At 52.8% G+C, this 25,911-nt stretch overlaps 1 protein-coding gene across 1 annotated transcript in view; it reads right to left on the bottom strand.

Moving 5' to 3' along the window:
- Positions 1 to 11,932: 11,932 nt before the first annotated feature.
- Positions 11,933 to 25,911, bottom strand: part of KCNK3 (potassium two pore domain channel subfamily K member 3) — a 77,072-nt gene continuing 63,093 nt past the window's right edge. Inside the window, exon 2 of the mRNA XM_077811487.1 lies at positions 11,933 to 12,819. Coding sequence (XP_077667613.1) covers positions 11,933 to 12,819 — 887 coding nt within the window. The remainder of the gene's footprint in view (positions 12,820 to 25,911) is intronic.

Raw genomic sequence — 25,911 nt, 5'->3', positions numbered from 1 at the left:
TATCGTGGCAGTTGGGGGGTGGCTGAGGGGCTGTCAGTGGAAAGTTGGGGCTCTGACGGTATCGTGGCAGTTGGGGGGTGGCTGAGGAACTGTGAGTGGAAAGCTGTTTTATCAAAGGATCTGTGGAAGTTATGGATTTACTGCATCAGTTTGTTTGGATTGATCGGACATGGAGGGTGGGGTGACAACCGGGCAGCTCAGCTGCGTTAGAAGGGTGGCCGCAGGAAGAAGCTGGGTAGGAAGTTCTTAGAGCCTTGCTCTGCAACGGGACACCTGCTTTCCTCTCTAAGTTGACTCAGAATGCCTGGGACCCCGCACGGCCCAGAAGAGGAAATGTTTTGCAAGGGGCTGGAGCAGGGATTCCTCACCCGGTGGCTTGTCGGAGAGTCCCCCGTACCCTCCCCACAGGGGCCCTGGTGGAGGAGCACATGGAGTGCTGTAGGACAGCCAGTCCCCAGGTATTCCCCCTCCTCCCCAAAAGGCACTTGGACCCATTTTGCCAACCACGTCATCAAGAGAGGCTCTCCCTGCCTCAGTGACGCCTGCCACTGCCCTGAGCTTCGTTGATCCGCCCGCCTGTTTGGTGGGCTCCAGCCCGTCTTTAGCTTTCTCTGGTAGATTTGGGGATGACGGGATCTGAGCTGGAGCTCAGTCACTGGAAGGTCCAGGGACACGAGCATTGCACCTTGCAGCACCCTGGCCAGGAAGCAGGAGTGAGAACTTAGCTGGTCCTTGGTATCTTTCCATTGACTTCAGTGGGCTTTGGATCAGCCCCTCAGATACTGTTGTGCTTTATTAATAACCATGTTACAGTCAGACGCAGAACCCCGAGTCAGGAACAGGGTGGAGGAAAAGGATGGCTGAGTGATGGCTCAGTTTCCTGTTCTGCCTCCTGCATGACCCTGGGCAAGTCAGTTATCCACCCCGTGCCTCAGTTTCCCATCTTCACCATGGGAGTATAGCACTGCTCCACTCCACAGCAGAGTTATCAGGATAAACACAATAAAGACTGTGAGGTGCTCAGAAACTAGGATAATAGGTGCTGTGTAGGTACTGAAGATAGATAGCTAGGGTGTGCTATTAACACAGAATAAGAGCCGGTCCAGATTGCCTTATTGTTCTGTGTTTGTACAGCACCTGGCACAATGGAGTCCTGGTTCATGACTCCAAGGCACTATGGTAAGACAAATAATAATAATAAGAAGAAAAAAGTGCTGTTGCAAACAAAGCAGAGGTGGGGAGGAAAGATGAAATCAAATTTATCTGGCAAATTCTGGTATTTCCCATCAGATCATAAGTGCTGACCTGCTCCACTGATGGACAGCAGTAGAAGACGTTAGCTAGCTAGATCTCAGCTCCTCAGAGGGAGGTGATCGGACTGAGGCCTGCATGATGTGGCCTACGCTGCCCCTGCCGTCACGTGTCCCCTTGTGTCACAGTGTTACTGTGGTGACAGGCTCCGACGGCAATAACTCTGAAGGCTTCTGCTTTCACAAGCAGCCCCAGGACTTTCTGAGAAGATCCAGGGGCTGATCAAACGAGGCAGAAGTCCTGGAAAAACACAAGGCTGCAGCTTTTTCCATGGGAAATGTCAGGAGGCAGGAGAACAGGCTCTTCTAATTAAGAAACCTTCACATTTCAGAGATGCAAAAATAAATACAAGTGCAAAGAAATGGCAGATGCCTGGACCCCACTGGCAGACAGCTGGTTTAGGATTAGATCCCTGGACTCCGAGATCTAGGTTCCCAGGCCCCCACACTCCTTGCTTGCTTTGTTCCCATACCCTTAGTCCCCTCTGCTCCCATCCCCTTTGTTCTCCATCTCTTCTCGGGTTCTTTCTCTGTTCCCAGACTTCTCTCTAACTGCTGAGGGGCCCCTTGCTCTGCTGGCTCCCCCTCCGCTATGGACTCGCAGCTCGCGGAGTGACACCCCAGTTTCTCTATCCAGCTGTTCCTAGTCTCTCCCTGAATTCCCATCTCTCCTGGTCCTTGTTCCTTCTCCCGTGCAGCGTGTGCAGCCCAGTCCTTGCAGGCAGCTCTGCAACAACAAGCCAGGGAAGGAAACAATTTCAGGAAGGAAACAGCTAATTAAAAATCTGGGTGCAGTACTGCAGAAGGTATTGGAAGGGGGAGTTCAGGTAAGGGACCAGGCCAGCATCTTGCAGCTTGGTTGCCTGTAGCAGATAGTTCTCATAAACTTATCTGCTGACTGTGAAGATAAAATTCAGCTCCAGTTTGATCCTGAGAAGCAGTGTAGTCCAGTAGGCAGGGCATGGGCCTCAGGACTCCTAGTTTCTAGTCCCATGTCTGCCAGTGACCTAGGGCAAGTCCCTTCCCCTCAGTATGATGAGATTACTGGTTCTGTGGATGAAGGGAAAGCAGTGGATGTGTTATTTTTTGACTTTAGCAAAGCTTTTGACACGGTCTCCCACAGTATTCTTGTCAGCAAGTTAAAGAAGTATGGGCTGGATGAATGCACTATAAGGTGGGTAGAAAGTTGGCTAGATTGTCGGACTCAACGAGTAGTGATCAATGGCTCCATGTCTAGTTGGCAGCTGGTGTCAAGTGGAGTGCCCCAGGGGTCGGTCCTGGGGCCGGTTTTGTTCAATATCTTCATAAATGATCTGGAGGATGGTGTGGATTGCACTCTCAGCAAATTTGCGGATGATACTAAACTGGGAGGAATGGTAGATACGCTGGAGGGCAGGGATAGGATACAGAAGGACCTAGACAAATTGGAGGATTGGGCCAAAAGAAATCTGATGAGGTTCAATAAGGATAAGTGCAGGGTCCTGCACTTAGGACGGAAGAAACCAATGCACAGCTACAGACTAGGGACTGAATGGCTAGGCAGCAGCTCTGCGGAAAAGGACCTAGGGGTGACGGTGGACGAGAAGCTGGATATGAGTCAGCAGTGTGCCCTTGTTGCCAAGAAGGCCAATGGCATTTTGGGATGTATAAGTAGGGGCATAGCGAGCAGATCGAGGGACGTGATCGTCCCACTCTATTCGACATTGGTGAGGCCTCATCTGGAGTACTGTGTCCAGTTTGGGGCCCCACACTACAAGAAGGATGTGGATAAATTGGAGAGAGTCCAGCGAAGGGCAACAAAAATGATTAGGGGTCTGGAACACATGAGTTATGAGGAGAGGCTGCGGGAACTGGGATTGTTTAGTCTCAGAAGAGAAGAATGAGGGGGGATTTGATAGCTGCTTTCAACTACCTGAGAGGTGGTTCCAGAGAGGATGGTTCTAGACTATTCTCAGTGGTAGCAGATGACAGAACAAGGAATAATGGTCTCAAGTTGCAGTGGGGGAGGTTTAGGTTGGATATTAGGAAAAACTTGTTCACTAGGAGGGTGGTGAAACACTGGAATGCGTTATGTAGGGAGGTGGTGGAATCTCCTTCCCTAGAAGTTTTTAAGGTCAGGCTTGACAAAGCCCTGGCTGCGATGATTTAATTGGGGATTGGTCCTGCTTTGAGCAAGGGGTTGGACTAGATGACCTCCTGAGGTCCCTTCCAACCCTGATATTCTATGATTCTATGATTCTTCCTTGTCTATTTAGCTCTTTGGGGTAAGGGTTATCTCTTGCTATGGGCATTTACAGGACCTCGCACAGGGGTGGGCAAACTCCAGCCCAGGGGCTGCATCCAGCCCTCCAGACATTTTAATCTGGCCCTCAAGCTCCCGGCAGTGAGCAGGGTCTGGGGCTTGCCCTTCTCCGGTGCTCCAGCCGGGGAGTGGGGTTGGGGGCTTGCCCCGCTCCATGTAGCTCCCGGAAGCAGTGGCATGTCCTGCCTTCGGCTCCTACACATAGGGGCAGCCAGGGGGCTCCACATGCTGCCCCCGCCCCAAGCGCTGCCCCCAAAGCGCCCATTGGCTGGGAACTGAGGCCAATGGGAGCTGCAGGGGCAGCGCCTGCAGACAGGGCAGAGTGCAGAGTCACCTGACTGTGCTTCCACATAGGAGCTGGGGGAGGGACATGCCGTTGGTTCTGGGAGCTGCTTGAGGTAAGCACCGCCTGGAGCCTGCACCCCTCCTGCACTCCAACCCCCTGCCCAAGCCCTGACCCCCTTCTGCCCTCTGAACCCCTCTGTCCCAGCCCAGCACAACCCCCTGCACCCCCAACCCCTCATCCCCAGGCCCACCCCAGAGCCCACATCCCCAGCTGGAGCCCTCCCCTCTCCTCCCCCCGCAACCCCTGCCCCAACCTGGAGCCCCCTCCCACATAGTGAACTCCTCATTTCCGGCCCCACTCCTGAGACCGCACCCCCAGCCAGAGCCCTCCCCACCTCCCCATCCTGTGAGCATTCATGTCCCGCCATACAATTTCCATACCCGGATGTGGCCCTTTGGCCAAAAAGTTTGCACACCCTGACCTAGCACAATGAGGCTGTGATCTCAATTAGGGCTGCAACAGTAGTGCAAAGACTAAGTAATCTGAATATAATCCAGATTGTCCCTTGAGAAGAAAAGGCAGAAGCAACGCTGAGCTTTGAATCAGACTTTATTTCTCTCTATAATGAAAGTAAAACAGCAGTACAAATATGCTTTGGCATGAGAAACAGATAACCTTTGTCTGACGGTGTTTAACTCTCTCCATGTCTAAAGATGAGAAAGATGCTAAGAGAAAACGTCCCAGAGTCATCAAAACCCTGTTCCAAATTCCCCCCAAATGCTCCTTTACGATCGATATTTATATATTTATAGAGATATGATGAATATACCTTCATCTATAATAAATATCTTCTCATATCTAACAGTATGTACATGTCATCAAGTATTAGAAACACATTTTTCATTCATTAAAAGGTGAGACATGGGTTTGGCTCGTGCTTTGAAAATGCTGCTCTGGGAACAGTTGTGTTACATTGTTTGTCACCGCTAACCCAGCTACATCAAGTTATAAAATCACCAGTGTGGGGAATCCGCTGCTTAGTGCGTGTTACCGTGTCCCGCCCTGGAGGTGCCAACAGTTATAAGAGCCTGCTATGGACTCGCAGCTAGCAGAGGGGCGCCTTTTGCCCAAGGAGACAGAGCGCTGTGCTTTGGGTGCAGAAGGTCCCGAATATGATCTCCGCTCATGGCTTTGGTGTCTGTGGAGGGATGGAACTCGGGAGACTACCGATTGGGAAGAAGGGGTCAGGGAAGGTGAGAGGGACGAGAGATTTTGCTTTTGCTTTGCAAAACACTTGGCAGGAAAATGAAACCAGACGGCTCTCTACGTGCACCCACGTAGAACGCCCAAATGCTCTGCAGCTGCCTTGCACCGAGCTGGGGGTTGGAGCCCTGGGCACAAACTACTTCTGCCTTATCTCATTGCCCATGGAGCTTCTTATCCGGGCAGAGCCTGGGCTCCCCCAGTGACAGTTTTTCAGGTGGTTTGGTGAAAACCAGTCTAGATTTCTTTTCTTTTTTGTTGTTGTTAAAAAATTGTGTCCAAAATGTTTCCCTTTTCCCCTCCATAGTTTGAGCTTTGTGTGTGCTCTCCCCATCCGTGTGTGTGTGTGTGTAAAGCAGTAGCTTCCATTTTTTAGGCAAAAACCAATTTCCCCCAGGAAGCCAAGTGCCACTGATCTCCCTCCCCCTCCTTTACCTTTTCCATAAATATGCACCTTTACCGATGAGGGTTTCCACCTCTGCCTGCTGTCCCCCCTCCGACCGCACCCTTATAGTCAAGGTTTATGCAGTACATCAGCCTGTTTGACTGCATCTTACTTTTAAGGGCAAGCTGCATACCAGATTCCAGTGACACAAGATAAGTTCATGGAGGATCAGTGCATCAGTGGCTACAGCTAAGATTGTCTATAGCTATTGTCTATAAGAAAATCTGTAGCTAAGATTGTCAGGGACACAACCCTATGCTCTGGGTTTCCCTAAACCTCTGACTGCCAGAACCTGGGAGCGGACGACAGGGGATGGATCACTTGATAAATCACCCTACGTAAAAGGATAAATGGACCCAAAGCAGATATTAGGAACGGCAATATACAAAAACCTGTAGGAGAACACTTCAACCTCGCTGGACCCACACTAGAAGATGTAAAGGGCGCCATCCTACAGCAAAAAGACTTCAGGACCAGACTTCAAAGAGAAACTGCTGAGCTTCAGTTCATTTGCAAATTTGACCCCATCAGCTCAGGATTAAACAAAGACTGTGACTGGCTCGCCAACTACACAAGCTGTTTCTCCTCCCTTGGTGTTCACACCTCCACTGCTAGAAGAGGGCCTCATCCTCCCTGATTGAACTAACCTCGTTATCCCGAGCCTGATTCTTGCCTGCATATTTATACCTGCCTCTGGAAATTTCCACTGCAGGCATCCGACGAAGTGGGTATTCACCCATGAAAGCGCACGCTCCAATACGTCTGTTAGTCTATAAGGTGCCACAGGACTCTTTGCCGCTTTTACAGATCCAGACTAACACGGCGACCCCTCTGATAGACGATCTCTGTCTACCCTAGGGCCAGCCCATACATTCTTACCTACAAGCTGACCTGATCTGCATTTGTTGGGAGCTGCCATGCCCTGGGTCCGAGCCCTGGGTTAGCACGGTTGCAGTATAGACCCAAAGGGGGTTAGCCTGGAGCCAGGGCTCAAGCATGGGCTTACATTGCAGTATAGACATACCCCGAAAGGCCACCCCCATTGCTGGACCAAAACCTGGGATCCTAATAGCCCTGAGATCTGGGTCTGAACTTTGTGCTTGAACTCTAAGTTTAGAATGGGCTGAACCAGCCCCTCAGGTCTAAATCCACCCTCAACTCTGGGCACTTCTGGTCCAGCTGTGGACTTGGTATCTCCCCCCCGCCTTTTCTCTGCAGCAAGATGCATGGATAATGCATTGGCACAGGGAACACGAAACAGAAGCTTGTTTCCTTTCAGGGTCGTTTCCCTCTCCTTATGGATTGTTATTGCAGGGTTGCTCCTGAGCACTGGGCCATACACGCTTGTTTAGACTGGAGTTGCACAGGAGTGCTGGGCTGTGCACACTTGTTTGCCGATGTAGGGTTGATAGGACTTGACTGCTTGTTGTCAATTTTAGTTTAGCAAATGCACTGAAGCGTGGCTTGCTAGCTCTTTAATGCATGTCCTGGACAGAGAGGTCTCTGTGATGCAGCAGTGCATTTGGGCAGTGCCTGGCAGAGGACTGAGACAGATTTCTCGTTGCCTTGCTCCCCTTGATTATGACTTGGGGAATTGGTTTTGTTTTTGGCCTTCTGTGCTGCAGTACGTGGGACAAACAGACACACTCTGGGATGAAACCTCAGTGGAAGCATCTGTGTCGAAAGAAGAAGATATGAAGACTGGCCCAATGTGGGGTAAAATGCTGGCACCATTGAAAGCAACGGCAAAAAGCCCACTGATGTCAGGGAGGGCCAGGATTTCACCCTGGAACTTTTGGGGACTTATTATTTGGCTGCGTTTTGAAATGAATCTCGTGGGCAATCTCTCTCCCCTAACTCGGGCGGGGGGAGGGGTTGTGGATCGTTTGTATTGCGGAATCTTATCATTTTTTTATTGAGGAAAATGAAGTTTCTCATTTGTGCGACGTATCAAAAATGGCCTGTCTGGAGCCAAGGCATTCTCTCATTTGACGCGTCTATTTCACAGTTTTCGTTCGGAAAAAGCTGAGCAACGGAAATGGAAGAAGGAATTCCCCGGATCTGGCAAAAGGAGCCATGGGACCTGCATGTTCTCAGCACCCTGGAGGCTGGTGTCACACCTGCCCAACAGCTGGCTTGGCACAAAGGGGCTGGAGGCCAGGGGTGAACTGCCTCCCAGGGAATTCCCCCATGCAAGTGGTCTCCACGTGCCCGATGCAGAGCCGGTTCCACCATCTCTACACCACCTCCATGGGAGCCCCAGGATAGGAGCATGTCAGGGGTGGGGAGCGGACAAATGCAAGTGGAGGTTTGGCCTGGGGATTCTTATGTCGTGGGTATTTTGTGACCGATAGGAGCCACTGAGGAAGGGGCACAGGGCAGCACACCCTCAGGGCTGTCCCAGCTTGCACTGGGGGCCACGACTGCCCCAGGACTGGGAGAGCGTGAGCCACCTTCCCTCCGTCCCTGAGCCAGCCTAAGTGCTGACACAGAGATGTTAATGGGCGCTCCGTGTGCCGAGGGCCCATGAACGGGTGCTGGGCCCCAGTCAGGCAGGGAACCAGCTGTTCAGACCTGCTGGGGTATGTTTCCACATTATTACTTGACCTCCCCTTCAGCCTTGGGCAAGCCACATAACCTCGCTCTGCCCCCTCGCGTTTCCCTTGGGTCGGACGGGGCAAATGACCCGTCCCCGCCCCGGAGTGGGGCTGGCAGGCTCAGCCCATTAACATCTGTGAAGCTCTTTGAGATCCTCAGCAGGAAGAAACGTGCAAAGAGAGAAACAAATCAGGGGAAGGGGGAAAGGCAGGTCAAATTTGGGGCCCATCCGTCTTTACTGCTGCCTCTTTAAGCCCTCGGCTCACTGGGAGGGGCGGGGTGTCACCGCAGCCCCCACCTTGCTTTGAGATGTGCAGGGGGGTGGTAAATCCTGGGCGAGGCTGCGGGCTGCTTCCTGGCATCCTCACAGCTTCCTGTCCCGGCAGGGGCCTTTGATCCCATGCCAGACTCTGTCCCTAGGAACGACTGACATTATGATTCCCTCCCCTGCCTGCCCAGAGCCCTCTCCCCTGCCTGCCCAGAGCCCTCTCCAGCCCAGCAGCGGCTACCCCTGAGGCTAAGATCTCCCCTGGGTTATGCTGATGATGGGATTGAGATCAGAGTGCAGAAAGGAGAGGCAAGGGCGGGCGAACCTGCCTGAGGGGAGGGCAGGCTGCTTCTCCCCAAAGCCAGGGTGCCTTTCATTAACCCTTAGCCACAGGAGACTGGCGGTAACCGAAGCAGTCCTCCCTCTCCGCCCTGCCCATCCCCCCCATGGCACTCCTTGGCACTTGGATGGAGCCTTCCACCTGTTGGGGGGGGATCAGCTCTTGGGGTCGTGTTTGGGATGGTTCCCGCCTCACCTGCCCTGTGCTGCGTTTGTCCATTGCGGTCCTCCCTACCCAGACATCTCGCGTTGCCACTGCCGGTCGGAGCAACGGGGACAAAAGCTGAGCAGGAGATCGGCGACTGAACTGAAGAAATGACCTAGGTACAGAATTTCTGATCAACTCTTCTTCTTGTGAAAGGGAAAGAAAGGCACCCAATGCCATGAGGCGCCCACAAACAATTACCAGAGCCCTGCCTGCCCCAGCCTCACCCCCGCGGCAGCTGCTTCCCTGCACAAGTTGCATATTGAGAGTCGACGTGCCGAAAAAGGCACCGGGGAGGTACTCCCCAGGTGCGGGTGTGGGAGGAGAAAAGGGGACGTGGCAACCCTCTGTGTGAATGCGGTAGCCCCACCCACTCGAGTCCTGACTCTTCTCCGCCAGCCACAAAGTAGCAGCAGATCTTACCTGCAGATCCCTTGCTCAGAGTTCGTATGAAAATGCAGCTGTGGTCATGAAAAGGAGCATAGCTATGTAAAAACAGCCCCTTCTTACCCATCAGATTTGCTCCACCGGGGTAGCCCAGAGTCCTATCTGTGGTAGATGGTGGGAAATATATGCTTTATTCCCATGAGCCCAGCAGAGCAAATACAGCTGTCGAGGAGGGGGGTTGGAATTTGTTCTTTCACCATCAACCGAACGCTTGAACTGTTGCGGTCGTTGATGTGGGAGAAGGAAAGAACCCAGATCCCACGAGGAAGGGCAGCCCTGAAGTGAGCGCTTTTGGACCGTCCCTTTTCGGAGCAGAACCAAATGTAAGGGGAGGCCACAGCAGCCGCTTCTCCGGACTCAACGTCAAGCGTCTTAGGAGGAAAGTCTCCCCAGCCCAGCGACGTGCAATTCCCATCCCTTTGTGGCTAAGACTCGGGAAGACAGATGGTTTTGTTAGCCACCCATGCGTAAATGGCTAGATACAGAAACTTGTCCATAACACCCACTCCCATTTCATTATTGCTCACCACGGAAGAGACCTAGACACTATCAGCCATGGAGCAGACACACCCTTCTTCAGAACACAACAGGGTTGTATTAAATAATAAACAGAAAGGGTCGGTCGCTTTTATTTCCCAGGCTCGTCTTGCACTGTCTAGGGCGGGTCTCTACGCTTTCCTGACATGGATGGATACACTGGTTTGGTTTAGGGGGTGCTGGCCCAAATGCAAGAGGAGGTGCCTATCTCCTCATCTTCAAGGATTGTTGTAGCTTTCAACCACCTCTCAGCTGCGATATATAAGAAGCCACAAACCTGTGGTTTGGTGAATAAGAACCAGATAAAAAAGGACTCCTCCTGGCCCAGATCTGATTTCCATCCCAGTCCTGCCGGAATCAGAGAGCCGGCTACGTGACACCCAGCTTGTTGTGGCAGGATCACGTGCATAGGAATATACAAAGCTTCTGCCTAAGACCCTCTTAGCCTGATTTGCTCGGTGATGCAGCCACGACTTTTAACCAGGAGGCTTTGCTGCCCTGGAATCCCCCCTTTTTTTCTGAACCGATGTTAGCAAATGATGTCGAGGGGACAGGAACTACTATTGGAGGAGGAATGAGCAGATGGGCCGTGGCTAGTAATGCTCTTAGATCCGAAAGTCAAAGGTGGGAACCATCAAGAAGTGGTTGATGTAACTTACCCGCGGATAGGGTGGAAAGGGTGTCAGCAAGGGTGGCACCATTCTAGTCGGAGACATAGAATCAACTACGTCTCCCCCTATGGCGTGTAAGTTACGACCCACTCTGCCTTATCAATGTGTCAGTGATCCCAGTGTTTATATCACCTCTGGCTTTGATCCCCCAGTAGAAAACATACAATCCTTTCCAGCTGGCCTAAGAGCAGAGACTCGTCCCTGGTGCCAGACCTCCCCGCAGGTCGCAGCACAGTCCTGCGTCCCATGGGATTTGGGACCAGCCCATGGGATTACCGAAGGGATTATGTTGGGAGTCATGTCACAACGCCATTGACGTCACACCATGTAACAACGATGCAGCCAAGCGCCGAGGCCATGGCGTGATGTTAAGAGGCAGACATGACTGCGTGGCCACTCTGTGAGCCGGTATGCGGCAGATGCTGGGAAACTGGCAGTGCATCTTTTAGAGAAACACAGCGAAGCTCCTGGGGAGGAGGAGATGGAAACAGGAAGAAAGCCCCTGTCCAAGACCCCTACTTGCTTCTTTGGCTGGGAATATTTTGTGTGTGTAACTGACCGACCTGCATGACAGGTACAAAGTTGGGCGTGTGCACGAACACACACGCACATCTACTCTCTCTTAACCTCCAGTGCAGCTGCGAAGCTACCCCCAAAGTGTATGACATACCGGCGCGTCCGGCTCACCGGGACAGCGTGGGGTGAGGTTAGAAGTGCAGCGGGGTGCGTAGCCCAGGTATTTATCTAGGGCAGGGCGTGGGCAGGGAGATGTGCTAAGAGGACACTAGGTCCACCTGTCAGTCCAGAGAGGTATAAATAGAGAGATGCAAACGTAGACGGGATCTGCCTGTACCAGAGCCGATCCGATGCGCACCCCTCCGTCGGCTGTTTCAAAAGCTATCCGTGTATTCGCTTCAAGTTTCACATTTCATGGAGGTGTTGCAAAATGATGCAAAAGAGTTTCTCAATGAAAGGAGCATTAGAGACAGCTTACCAGCTTCCACATGTGTCTACTTCTGTAGCTATACGTCCATATACTCACGCACAGACACACTCGTCTGCACGCACATTTGTGCAGCCAACATACTCCCCGTCTCTCGGGCTGTCCCTTTTGGAATCGGTCTGTTGAATCTCAATAAAATCTGACCGTTTTCCTTCACCCGGTTCTGCTGGTCTCCATAAGTTTCCTCTCTATATTAAAAACGAAGGGTCCTCAGTGTTGTGTGTGCATGGTGGGGGCGGGGGGCGAGGGGCGGGGGAGTTACACAGAGCTGCGGCGCTTCATGAGTCCCTGCAAGGCCGAGAGGCTGTGCAGTCCCGTGGAGACGGAGCTGATGGCCGAGCGCTGGGCGTTGCAGAAGCATCTGTTGGAGGGGGTGTCGGGGTAGCGGCTAGGCGAGGAGTGGCTCTGCTCCACGCACGTGTCCGAGGTGGACAGGTCCCTGGGGATGATCATAGGGATGGAGTACTGCAGCTTCTCCCGGCTCTTGTACCACAGGCATGAGCACATGGACTGGAAGTGGAGCACCTCCGCGTAGACGTTGCGGAATCCGCCCCCGCCCCCGCCGCCCCCTCCCACCGCGGTGGTGGACGAGGTGGTGTCCGTGGTGTGCACGCTGCTGGCCTGCCCGTTGTGGGTGAGCAGCGCTCGGTGCTCGGCATCCCGCTTCTCGTCCTCGGCGTTCATGGTCATGAAGCGCAGCACCACCAGGTTGAGGAAGGCCCCGATGACGGTCAGCCCCGTCAGGATGTAGACGAAGCTGAAGGCCACATACTGGGGTTTGGTCTGCAGTGCCTCGTCCTTCTGGAGTGCCACGTAGTCCCCGAAGCCGATGGTGGTGAGGGTGATGAAGCAATAGTAGTAAGCATGGAAGAAGCTCCAGTGCTCATAGTAGGAAAATGCCGCGGCCCCAATGCACAGGGTGCTGATGCAGGAGAAGAACCCAATAGTGACCATGTTGGCCATGGACACCTCCGTCCGTCTCATGCCAAGGCACTTCTTGATGCGGTGCAGAAGGTATTTGACGAAGGTGTTGATCCTCTCACCCAGGCTCTGGAACATGACGAGTGTGAGCGGGATCCCCAGCAGGGCGTAGAACATGCAGAAGACTTTCCCACCGTCTGTGCTTGGGGCTGCATGGCCGTACCCTACGGACCATAAATACAAAGCACATTGCCTGGTTAGTACACTCCAAACCCTACTCTCTTCCCATCTTCCCCTTCCTTAGCTATTGTTTAGGGGTACCCAGATTGGCCATACCAATGGATACCCCTTTGGAACAAACTACCAATGGAAGTGGTGGATTCTCCATATCTTGATGGCTTCATGGCTGCCTTTCTGGAAGATGCCGTAAGACAAACACAAGTTACTGGGCTCAATGAAGACATAACTGGGTGAAAATCTCTGGTTTTGATATACAGCTCAGACTACAGGATCTAACGGTCCGTTCTGGTCTTAAACTCTGTGACTCAACGAATCCTTTCTGCAGGATATTACTATTATTTATCTTTATTATGGTAGCTCCTAGAGACCTCAACCAAGATCAGGACCCCATTGTGCTGGGCACTGCACAGATACACAGAAAGAGGCAGTCCCTGTCCCAGAGAGATTACAATCTACACAGACAAGACAAAGGGTGGGAGAAAAGACAAATGCACAGTGCCTAAGACATCTGCTGCTGCGGTACTTGCAGCTTCTTCAAGGGATGATTAGGAATTGCTTCTGGACTGAGTCCAACAGCAATAAAAACCTGCAGCTGATCAGCTTTATCTTCATCCTGCAGTTACAAGAAATAATTACAGATGGTTTTACAGACTAAGAGGATAGCATGACCTCAACAAACAAACAAACAAAAAAGGAAAAGAAAAAGAAAGAACATATAAAGCCCCTGGCATGATCAAAAAGCCAGCAGAGGATCAGAAGACCTGGGTTCCAAGAGATTCACGGGCCTTTAGGGACTGTACTGCTGCCTCTGGCTTGTAGGAAAAGGTTTGCTAGTAATCAGTTGCTCTGATCCGAGAGATGGGCCAGGACCAAACCCTCGAAGCTCACCATCCCCTACCTTTGTTTGAATACTAGGTTGTCTTAGAACACAGCCTTGAGGAATCACGTTAACTAATTTTAGACACAACAAATCTTGCATCTCGGCAGGGGGTTAGACTAGACGGCCCTTGTGGTCCCTTCTAGCCCTATGGTTCTATGATTCTAACCTGGGGTGAAACACTGGCCCGGCTGAAGTCAAAGGCAGAACTCCCACTGACTTCAGTAAGTCCAGGATTTCACCCACACGACTGGCACTCAGTGTGGATGGGTGCCGGGGCATTTAACATCATGCCAGTGGGTGGTGATCAGGTTAACTCTATGGTTCTAGTAGGCTTTACCCATGAGCAGCTGACACAGTGTTAAACATCACAGTGCCCGTCTACACTGACAATGAAGTCATGTTTAACCTCTTAGGTAATGTGACTTTTGAAGGTCATGGCCTCATTATCTAGTGAAGACAAGCAGGAGATTGGATCCAAATTTGGGTCTGAACTTGACATTTCACCCCTTATCTAATGCTGAACCGAACCCCTGGATCTAAACGTCCCTCAAAATTCTGGAGAAGGGCCCATCCAGATGACTGGGGATGGATCACTCACTTATTACCCTGTTCTGTTCATTCCCCCTGTAGCACCTGGCATTGGCCACTTTCAGAAGACAGGATACTGGGCTAGAGGGGCCATAGGTCTGCCCCAGTATGGCCGTTCTAATGTACTTCTTGTCCTACCTTCAGTGGACATGTCGAACAATTGATCACCATCCTCTCTAAAACAGCCCAGAACAGATGTGAAGACTGTTATCAGGTCCCCCCTCAATCCTCTTGTCTCAAGACTAACCAGGTCCAGTGTTTTTAACCTTTCCTCATAAGTAAGGTTTGCTAAACCTTGGATCAGTTTTGTGCTCTCCTCTGGACTCTCTCCAATTTGCCCACATCTTTCCTAAAGTGTGGCACCCAGAACTGGACACAGTGCTCCAGCTGAGGCCTCCCCAGTGCTGAATAGGGCGGGACACTTACCACCCTCATCTAACATACGACACGCCTGTTAATACACCCAAGATGGAGCCTTTTTCACACCTGCATCACATGGTTGCCGCATGTTCAGTTTATGATCCACTGTCACCCCCAGATTCTTACAACGCACATAAGTTATGGCAGAACAAAGCCAAGAACTGAGCGGGCCACTGAGTTGCCTGTTTCTGAGGAGGTGGGAGGAGGGCTAGTGGAGGAGGTGGAGTTTGAAGGCAAGTGCAAAGGGAAAAGGTAGACTTCCCCCAGGCATGAGCGAAGGCATGAAAGTGTGTGTGAGAGGAAGGGATGAAGAGGTGCAGACCGAGCAAGGGCAGGAGCAGGAGGAAATGAGATGGGTGACGTAGAGCGCGGGTTGGGGTGGGGTGATGGTCTTCAAGGTGAGGCCGAAGAGCTGGAGACGAAGAGAGTCCAGGGTTGTAGCAGTGGTGAGAAAGGCACCAACAGGGTGGGTGGCCAGGCAGAAAAGCCAGAGAGAAGGTTAAACTGATGAAGGCAAAGAGACAACCAATGGTCCCTTCTGATGATCCCGATGGTCCCCTCTGACCTTAAAGCCTATGAGTCCTTGAATTTAGCCAAGGGGTAAGACAAGGGTGGGGAAAAACTCCAACAGCCCAGCATGTTCTCTCTCCATCTCCCCTTCTCCTGCCTGTATCCTGGCTCCCTTGAAATGCCCATCATTTCCTCTGAGGGTGAGCTCTCTGGAGTGGGAACGGGCATCTTTGTTACTTGCCCACCCAGCCTCCAATGCATGGGAGCTCTGCCCTGGGCTGGGGTTCCTAGACACTGCCTCGGTGAGAATGTGGGGCAGTCGGGGGCACTTGTGCAGTGCCCCCGGGGATATAATGTTCACGCAAAGCCCCTGAATCCATCCAGATTTCAATTAATCTGTTTTCTCCACGGTACAAACCACGTGCCAAATTCTGGTAAAAGGCCTTATTCCTTATGACTGCCACCCAATTATCTGTATCCAGTGGAGCCTGCGGGCTCGGCAGAGCCTTTGTGGGAAATGTGCTTGACTCAGAGATTTGGCAGGGATCAAAGAAACCTGGTAACAGTCTGCTCCTTCCTGACTGAGTATCCTGGCCATTGGTCTCTGCAGAAGCCCATGATACACCTCCTCCCCGTTTATAATGCTGTATGGACACCATGCACACAGAGAGGGAGCTGCAATTTAACAGGGGGTTTCCTGCGCCCATATCATACCTTGTCAGTCTTTCAGCTTTCTCATTACGTCACAGCTAGCAAGGGCAGGTTGGAGGGGGTGACTTAGGGGTCTGAGCTGCAGGTTTGAACTCTTGGAGCCACAAGGTGGCTTGCCCCATGTGCTGGACAGCCTGGGGCTAGGCCAACCTGAGCCCGCCACCCTGAGGGGAATCAGGCACTTGGCCATTAAGAGAAGCAGGTGGCTGCACTAACGAGGGAGAGCCAGGCTAAGCGGTGAGAAAGCCCAGGAGGGAGGCTCTTATCCAGGCAGAAGCTCAGCACAAGAATGAAAGCTGGGGGGGACTCCAAGCCAAGCGAGGATAAGGTCTCTAGGCACAGTGCCCTGGGAGAGACCCTGACCAAGAAAGGAGGAGAAGGAAGAGGAAGCTGAGAGTCTCGGTAGAAAGGGACCTGGGTGAACTGCAGAACAGGTGGAGGAATCATAGAATCCTAGAAGATCAGGGTTGGAAGGGACCTCCGGAGGTCATCTAGTCCCACCCCCTGCTCAAAGCAGGACCGATCCCCGACTAAATCATCCCAGCCAGGGCTTTGACAAGCCAGGCCTTAAAAACCTCTAAGGATGGAGATTCCAGCACCTCCCTAGGGAACCCATTCCAGTGCTTCACCACCCTCCTAGTGAAATGGTGTTTCCTAATATCCAACCTAGACCTTCCCCACTGCAACTTGAGACCATTGCTCCTTGTTCTGTTATCTGCCACCACTGAGAACAGCTGAGCTCCATACTCTTTGGAACCCCCCTTCAGGTAGTTGAAGGCTGCTATCAAATCCCCCCTCACTCTTCTTTTCTGCAGATGAAATACGCCCAGTTCCCTCAGCCTCTCCTTGTAAGTCATGTGCCCCAGCTCCCTCATCATTTTCATTGCCCTCCGCTGGACTCTCTCCAATTTGTCCACATCCTTTCTGTAGGGGGGGCCCAAAACTGGATGTAATACTCCAGAAGTGGCCTCACCAGTGCCGAACAGAGGGGAACGATCATGTCCCTCGATCTGCTGGCAATGCTCCTACTAATGCAGCCCAATATGCCATTGCCCTTCTTGGCAAAAAGGGCACACTGCTGACTCATATCCAGCTCGTCCACTGTCACCCCTAGGTCCTTTTCTGCAGAACTGCTGCCGAGCCATTCGGTCCCTAGTCTGTAGCGGTGCATGGGATTCTTCCGTCCTAAGCACAGGACTTTGCACTTGTCCTTGTTGAACCTCATCAGATTTCTTTTGGTCCCATCCTCCAATTTGTCTCGGTCACTCTGGACCTCATCCCTACCCTCCAGCATATCTACCTCTCCCCTCAGCTTAGTGTCATCTGCAAAGGATGGAGGAATGGAGTTAGCTGTTCAGTATAGGGACCCAGAGTAGAGGGTGAGCCAGAAGCGGTGGACGTGAGATGGTGACCCCACTGAGGGGGGGCTGAGTCACCAGAATTCACAGCCCCAGAGCACCCATCCACCAGGCGGCCCTACGGAAAGGACAGAGCTGCCATGCCATGCCTGGCCACGAGGGGGTGGCTAGCGGTGAGTGGATTCGTTTACAGTGAGCTGGCGCCTGTCTCCCACCCCAGAGTTGGCTGCATTTCCAGAGTTGGCTGCATATGTAGCTCCTGAGTGGTGCTGAGATGGAAGGTTCGACGGGGCGAGTTATCGGCGGTGCTGAGCTCCCAAACTCCCATTGAACCTGACTCCAAGCGGTTTGAAAATCAGGCCGTAGGTGCCTTGAAAGTGTCATTAACAGAACAGCCCAACGGTGGTGGGTTATGGCTCACCTGCCTCAGGGCATAAGATCGCAACCAGCTCGGATCAGGAAAAACTTCTCCGGCATCTGACAGGGCTGCCCTCATTACTGGTATCTCCCACGCAGCCCTGTCCCTACCAAAGACCACATACCAGACTAGATGGGACCATGATCGGATCTGGTGTGACAGCTCAGGTGGGCCAATCATCTGCTCCGATATGCCTGAAGACTGGACGGGCTGGGCCAATGATCTGAGGCAGTGTGGCAAGGGGTGGGATACCAGATAGCCTGATCTGGTTTGTCTGGTCTGAGGCCTGTAACCCCAGGTGACGTCTCCGGGGTGTCACCCCCGTGGCTTCAGCAGAGCTATGCAGAGATCCGCCAGCGGAGGATCCAGCTCTTGGTGCCTAAATGAGCCTTGCAGCGAGACCCTGATTTCTCTCTTCAAAACGTTGTATTTATTTATTGCGAAGCTCCGGGAACTGCAGATGAAGCTTTGCTAACCAGATCAAAAGGCCGTTCCCTTTTGCTTCCATAAATACCTCTGTGCGGAAACCTTTCGTAACACCCGCCAGCAATGCCTCGCGTCGAATCCCAACGGCTACCCCTATGGCAGCAGCCCAGGAGGGGAAGGGTGGAAGCACACCAAACGCACGACGGGCAGTGCCGTGTCAGGGCACTAACCCTGTCCACCTGGCTAGGTCCTGCCGTGGTGGGAACCACGACTCACCACATGCGGGGAGGGAACTGTGTACCCATTACAGCACCTCTAGGCTGGGGCTAAAATAACCCCCTCCTGCTTCTGCAGCTCCTGGGCTCTGACCCTACTGTCGTTGAAATCAGCAGGAGATTTGTCATGGCTGGGCTCTCAGTCGCTCTTGGGGCCTGATCTGGAGAGGTGCTGAGCACCCACAGGTCCTGTTGCCCTGAATGAGGTGCTTGGGCAGCTCAACCCGGCTCTGGATCAGGATTATAAATGATCCGGGATGGTGTGGCGGGGTGCAGCCGACTCTCCGGTTCTGGGTAACGTCTACAAAGCTGTATCGTTGCAAAATGTGGCATCCGGCGACGTATTTCCCCCCGGATCTGGGCAGACAGGGATGCGGGTGTGCGGAACCAAAGCAAGGGCTTGCTTGTAGCTGGGCTTGATTTTATACCCCAAGCTCCAGCGTTCAGGTGGGAGGTTCTAGACTTGGGCCTGGCTCTAGCGCGATGGGCGAGCGTTGCTCGCAAGGGCACACGAATGGACAAGCTGCTTCTCCTGAGCTTTGTGAACCTTGAAGACTCCTGCCTGAAAGCCCTTCATGCCAGGGCTTTAGGACAACCACGGCAGCAGTGTGGAACCCAAGCCAACCTCAGAGTGGTTGGCCCTCGACTGAAATCGACAGCCTGGCATCTGGCTTCTGCCCCAGCCCTGCATGGCTCCCCACACAGTTTCCCTAGAGCCAAAAGGAGCTAGAAAGTTACTCTGAAAAAAGGTCTGCTCTAAATCCAGATCCCACCATTGTCTATTGGGTCCTGGATTCTTAGGCAGGGAAGGACCAGCCGCTCATCCAGTCTGATCACCTGCATAGCACAGGCCATTAAATTTCACCAAATTGCACGCCTGCGTTGAGCCCAACAGATTGCGCTTGGCTAAAGCGGCTTCTGGAAAAGACTGGGCGGCACGTGAACCCCCCCACTTCGGGGACCCCCACCCCTTCCCCCCGCGGCTCTGCCCCTTCTGTCTCCCCTCGCCCGCTGGAGCCCCGAGCCCTCCCGCCCCATCCCATGGCCAGAGGAGCCCTGGCTGAACCGCCCCGAGCACCCACCCTCCTGTCCCAGCTGCCCTGAGCTCCAGGCTGCTGGCACAAGCTGGCACAAGCCTCAGGGGAGTGAGGGTGGGGCCACGGCCTGTGTTAGGGGAGGCTTAGCCTGCCCTGGCCTATTGTATCCGCCACCCATGCAGAAAGCTATCCCATCTGGATCTGCAGACATCAAGAGATGAGAATCCACCACTTCCCTTGGTACCTTGCTCCCATGGCTAATCGCCTGCACTGGGAACGATTTGTGGCTTCTTTCTGATTCGAATGTCTTGCTTTAATGTCCAGCTTTGGTCCTTTGTTCTGCCTGTCTCTGCTAGGCTAAATAGTTTAATAACCAGCAGTGTCTTCTCATGCAGGCCCTGCTACACTGATCAAATCACCTCTCAATCGCCTTTGATTGAATCCTATTCCTTGCACCTCTTGGCGGAGTGTGAGGGCCACCTTGGGGTGGATCCAGCCAGAGGGTGGGTGGCCACAACCCTGCCCCATCCTTCTACGGGAAGGTGGCAGGAGCCTTGTGCGTGGGTGGGGAACAGATGTTGCATCTGCCGTCCTCAGCACTCTGCGAGTAGACCTTTGGCCCGCTGCTGCTGGGTGGGGCCCTCCTCGCTGCATACCCCCATCTCGTGGCAGTGGCTTCTAAGGCCACAGGTGGCCTGAGTAAGACACAAGGATGTCCCCCATCCCTAGAAATCTCAGCTCTCCGCCACGTGGCCCAGCGTGCTCTGGGAGAGCTCTGCAGGCAGTCCCTCCGGCACCGCTCTCAGGAGGCCTGATTCAGCTCAGGATCCCCACGGTGCAGCCCGGGGGTCCCCAAAAGACACCTGTGGCTCAGGGAGATGCTGCAAAGGCAGCTACTGGGAAGCACACAGCACTCCCCCTCTCCCCATCCCCCTTCCCAGCTGCCATGTCCTGATGCATCACCCTGCGAGCTGAGGCGGGGAAGCTGTGGGGAGGGAGGGGATGCGAATGCCAGTGCTCGCCTCCCGCTCCCACAGGCAGCTTGTCCTCATGAGTCCCCAGTCTGCAGGGAGCTCTGTCAGTTTGCTTCACTGCAGAGGAGCAGGGAACGCGTAAGTCACCGACAGAGACGGCTGGTTAAAGACCAGCCAAGCTTTGCATGTCGGCCCGTCAGGTCTCTGCAGCCCCCCACGCCTGCCTGGCATCCTACTCCCCGATGGTCGCAGCCCACTTTGCAAGGGGAACCTCAGGGGCAGGGAGCTGCTGAAAATGCAGCCTGGTTGCCTGCCTTCAGCCCAGCCTGACCCTGCAGGCGAAGATGCTGCACAGAATTGGCTGGGGGAGGATGATTTTCCCTGTGAGTCTTTTTGCTTTTGTCCAAATTTGGGCCAAAGCCCCCCAGCTTGACAATTCTTGAGCTTGGCTTTTCGACACGACCTCACAATTATTCAAGGAAAACATTTGGAGTTTTATTGGCCAAAATGGCCACTCTGTCGAAAAGCACTAGTCCCTCAGCCAACCCTTTCCGTGGGGAATTTCCCAGTCGGCTCTAGTCTCAGCCCAGTTAGGATCAAAGTTTCCTGGGTTTTCTTCCAGTCCCTTCATTAACTTCCCCACAAGGGACCCGAGTAGCTTGACACTTCACCCGCGGGATCTTTGCCCAAGGTTGGCTGCTCCTTGGTGGCCGACCAAGCGAGGCAGCGGGCATATACAGCGGCAACGAGGCAGGGCCCAGGACAAAACAGTATCTTAAATCAGACTTATGCCTCAGGACTGTAATAGGATGCCAAATAAATTCTTCAGGGCCCTGCAGATGTTAACAGCACTTCCATCCCTGGCCCCCTCCCATGCTTTCCCATGAGCATAAGGCTGGTAACCTGCCATCTATACAACAGCATCGGAGTTCACACAGCGATCAACACCCATTCAATGGACCCCCCAGTTGTTAGGGGAACACCTCAGTGACATTTAACATAAGAATGGCCAGACTGGGTCAGTCCAAAGGTCCATCTAGCCCATTATCCGGTCTTCCGACTATGGCCAATGCCAGGTGCCCCAGAGGGAATGAACAGAACAGGGAATCATCAAGTGATCCATTCCCTGTTGCCCATCCCCAGCTTCTGGCAAACAGAGGCTAGGGACACCATCCCTGCCCATCCTGGCTAATAGCCATTGATGGACCTGTCCTCCATGAACTTATCTAGTTATTTTTTGAACCCCGTTATAATCTTGGCCTTCACGACATCCTCAGGCAAGGAGTTCCACAGGTTGACTGTGCGTTGTGTGAAAAACTGTGTGTTGTGTGAAAAAAAGCCCCGAGAAAATTGAACGGCAAGGATCCCAGCTGGGATATGACCCAACTGGAGAGGAGGGAATTATTTAAGCTCAGTACCAATGTGGACACAAGAACAAATGGATATAAACTGGCCACTAGGAAATTTAGACTAGAAATTAGATGAAGGTTTTTAACCATCAGAGGAGTGAAATTTTGGAATAGCCTTCCAAGGGAAGCAGTGGGGGCAAAAGCTCTATCTGGCTTTAAGATTAAACTTGATAAGTTTATGGAGCAGATGGTATGATGGGATCACATGGTTTTGGTAATTAAATATTCATGGTAAATAGGTCCAATGGCCTGTGATGGGCTATTAGGTGGGGTGAGATCCGAGTTACCCAGGAAAGAATTTTCTGTAGTATCTGGCTGATGAATCTTGCCCATATGCTCAGGGTTCAGCTGATCGCCATATTTGTGGTCGGGAAGGAATTTTCCTCCAGGGCAGACTGGAAGAGGCCTGGGGGTTTTTCAGCTTCCTCTGCAGCATGGGGCACGGGTCACTTGCTGGAGGATTCTCTGCTCCTTGAAGTCTTTAAACTACGATTTGAGGACTTCAGTAGCACAGATATAGGTGTGAGGTTTTTCTTCGTAGGAGTGGTGGGTGAAGTTCTGTGGCCTGCGTTGTGCAGGAGGTCAGACTAGATGATCATAATGATCCCTTCTGACCTAAATATCTATCCAACTGCCCCCACCACCAAACCTCCAACAAACCATTGCTACAGCAGATGGCAATCACAGCCTCGCTTCTTTCCTAACTTCCCCAGCAAACTCGGCTACACGAGTGGTCCCTTATGGGTCCATCAAGATTTATTCTTCACTTCTTTGTGGCCTGAAATAAAACAGCCTGGAACGTATCCACAAAGCTAATCTCTCCAGCCCTGGGTACCCTGTCCTGGCACCGCTTGTCGCCCTGTCCCCTCCTCTGCACCCACCAGTTGACTTGTGTCTCGAGGGAGACTGGAAGCTCTCAGAGAGGGAGGGGCTGCCTTTTATGCCTAAATCTGCAGGCCAGCAGGGACCAGTACGCCCATCTAGTCTGACCTGCAGAATGAGCTGCCTGCACCTGGCCCAGGAGTTCTGGCTGAGCCAGAGTGTAGCTTTTAGAATTAGACCCCCAGTCTTGATTTATAGACTTCGTCCCGCACCCTTCCAAAAAAATGTCCACTGTGGGGAGGGGGATGATTTGGAGAGCGAGCCCGGCCCATGCTCATTCTCCAGGGATGGCTCCTGTCTTGCGGGGCTGGGCCTGGCTCCCCGCTCTGGGGGCTGTGCTCTGGCGCATGGGGCCCCAGCACGGCTCACTCCAATCTGGCCTGGCCACCCCCCGTCATGACAGAGGGGCAGCTGGGCCAAACCTGAGTGGTGCTGTGACCAAGTCACAATGCCACTTGGAAAAGGGGGGCCAGGGTCCAACTGCCCCTTTTGCCCCCAACCCCCGTCCCTCCCGGAGTGGCCCTGAAGATGATTTGATTGAGGTGTCTGTGCAGCACCCAGCACAATGGGGCCTGACCCGGACTTCTGGGTGCTAGCATCCTACAAACGGGGCCTGGTTTGTTGAAGCTGATGCAAAGACTCCCAAGGACTCCAGTGCCACAGAATTGGCCAGTTCTACACCCCGAGCGCCAGGGAAGTACTGCTCTGTGGCTTGGTTTGCCTCTCTCTCTAATGGGATAAACCAACATCTTAGCACTGGGCACCCGCTAACCAGGGGAAAATTCAGAGCCAGAGTGTGGATCTCTATGGACATTTGCAGGCCTTGCTTCCCTTTCCCGTTGGCATTTCAGTCCAGGACCACAAGTGTTCAACAGATGCTGCTTCTATAACATTTTGCATGATAGGACTCCCGCCACCATGAGCCATTCCTCACTTGTGCACTGCCAGGGATGTGCCCGGGTGCCTCTTTGTGATTCCAGAGATGGTAGGAAGCCACCAAAGGTGGTCTGAGCACGACTGGACGTGGCTGCAGCATCAGATGAAGTAGAGATGTTTTCTGACATGCGCTGGCTGGTGCGCTGGGTGGAGAGGAGGGAGCTAAGGGTAGGTCAGACTGGAAAGGAAGAAGTGGCCGGAGCTGAGGCACAAGGTGGTCAAGGCCTAGAGGAGGCGCCGGAGAGCGAGGGGCCGGATTTAGTGACCGAATCTGTGGGGAGGTGAGAGGATTTGAAGGGGAGGAGGCTGGAGCTGTGGACAGAGAAATGTGAGGGACAGGAGGCTTTTGGGAGGAGGAATTCAGTCTTTGTCCTGTTGAGTTGGAGGGACACTCAAGAGGAGAAACAAGCCTGTCTAACAAGGATGGTCTCAGAGCTAAGACACTGCACTCATGAAAGCTGGGCCCGTTTCCCAGCTCGGCTGTTGGCTCCCCATGGGACGCTGGGCAGGTCACGTGGGGTAGGCCTATGCTGGAGGTGTACTTCCTGCACTGGCATTCCTCGAGCTAGCGTGCTAAAACCAGACCTGGAGCCATGGTGGTGCGAGTGGCTGGGGGGGACTCACCACCCGAGTGTGCACCTGGCATTTCTGATCGGTCCGGAGCACTTGGGGTGGCTAGCCGCTTGGGGCTTCGGGCTAGTTTTAGCACATTAGCTTGATCAGAACTAGCATGGGTATGTCTCCTCAAGTTTGAACTTACCCCTCTGGCTCAAAAAGGTGATGGCTTAGTGGGTGAGCCTTGCTGCCTTCCAACCAGCGGACCTGGGTTTGATTTCTAGCTTACACAGCGGCTGGATTTGGGGGAGGATCTAAGGGTGTGATTTTTGCTTTGGGTGTGGGGGGTTCTGGGTTCAAATCCTAAACCTGCCTTGGCTTTTTCAAGAAGGATGTTGACAAATTGCAGAGGGTCCAGAGAAGAGCTGTGAGAACGATTAAAGGATTAGAAAACCTGCCATATAGCGATAGATTCAAGGAGCTTGATCTATTTAGCTTAACAAAGGGAAGTTAAGGGGTGACTTGATCAGTCTCTAAATACCTACGTGGGGAACAAATATTTGATAATCGGCTCTTCAATCTAGCACAGGTCTAACACGATCCTATAAATTGAAGCTAGACAAATTCAGACGGGAAATAAGGGATAGGTTTGTAACAGGGGAGGGTAATTAATCATTGGAACAATTTATCATAGGATTAGCAGGGACCGTGAGTCTAACCCCTGCCAAGACACAGGATTTGTTGTGTCTAAACCATCCAAGGCAGATGGCTCCAGCCTCCTTTCGAAAACCTCCATGGAAGGAGCTTCCACGACCTCCCCAGGCGTCTGCTCCATGTCCTGCTGTTCTTACAGTGAGGAAGTTTTTCTTGAGATTTAATTTAAATCTGCTCAGCTGGAGCTTGACCCCCCTGCCTCTCGCCCTGCCCTCTGTGGCAAGAGAGAATAGCTTTTCTCCATCTTTTTTAGGGCAGCTTTCCAGCTGTCATGTCCCTCCTTAATCTCCTCTTTCCCAAACTACACATACCTAGTTCCTTCAGCCTTTGCTCGCATGGCTTTCATTCCAATCCTCTGATCATCTTTGTCACTCGCCTCTGGAGCCTTTCCAGTTCCTCTCCATCCTTTCTCTACATCGGTGACCAAAACTGGACACAGTCCTCCAGCTGAGGCCGGCCCAGTGCCGAGCAGAGAGGTGCCATCACTGCCCATGACTTGCATCACTGGCTACCTTTAATTCAAGACCAGCTCTTTTTCTAAAAGATCTGCTCTAGAAGGATTGTGGGGCAGGTCTCTGGGCTGTGCTATACAGGTCAGACTACATGATCACAGTGGCTCCTTCTGGCCTTGGACTCTAGGAAAGTGTACATGTACCCTTAATGTCTCTGTGCCTAAACTGTACAATGGGATCATTAGAGTGTAAATTCTTTGGGGCAGGGACGATCGCCTATTGTATGTATGGACAGCACCTAGCACCAATGGGACTGTGATCTCCACTGGGCCCTCTAGGAGCTACAAGGAAAAATACATAATACACTGTGCAACTAACGGGTAGCATTGTCCAGTGGCTAAGACACCAGATTTGCTTCCCTGCAACCTGGGTTCTATTCCCACCTCTGCTACTAACCAGCAATCTGACTTCGGGCCAGCCCCAATCCCCAGCCTGCCCAATACTGAATTCATCTTTCTTCTCCAACCCCCT

Source organism: Eretmochelys imbricata, chromosome 3, assembly GCF_965152235.1.
Source record: "Eretmochelys imbricata isolate rEreImb1 chromosome 3, rEreImb1.hap1, whole genome shotgun sequence".
NCBI classification, from domain to species: domain Eukaryota; kingdom Metazoa; phylum Chordata; order Testudines; family Cheloniidae; genus Eretmochelys; species Eretmochelys imbricata.
Note: the sequence above shows the minus strand (reverse complement) of the source record. Positions and strands in the feature narration are given on the sequence as shown.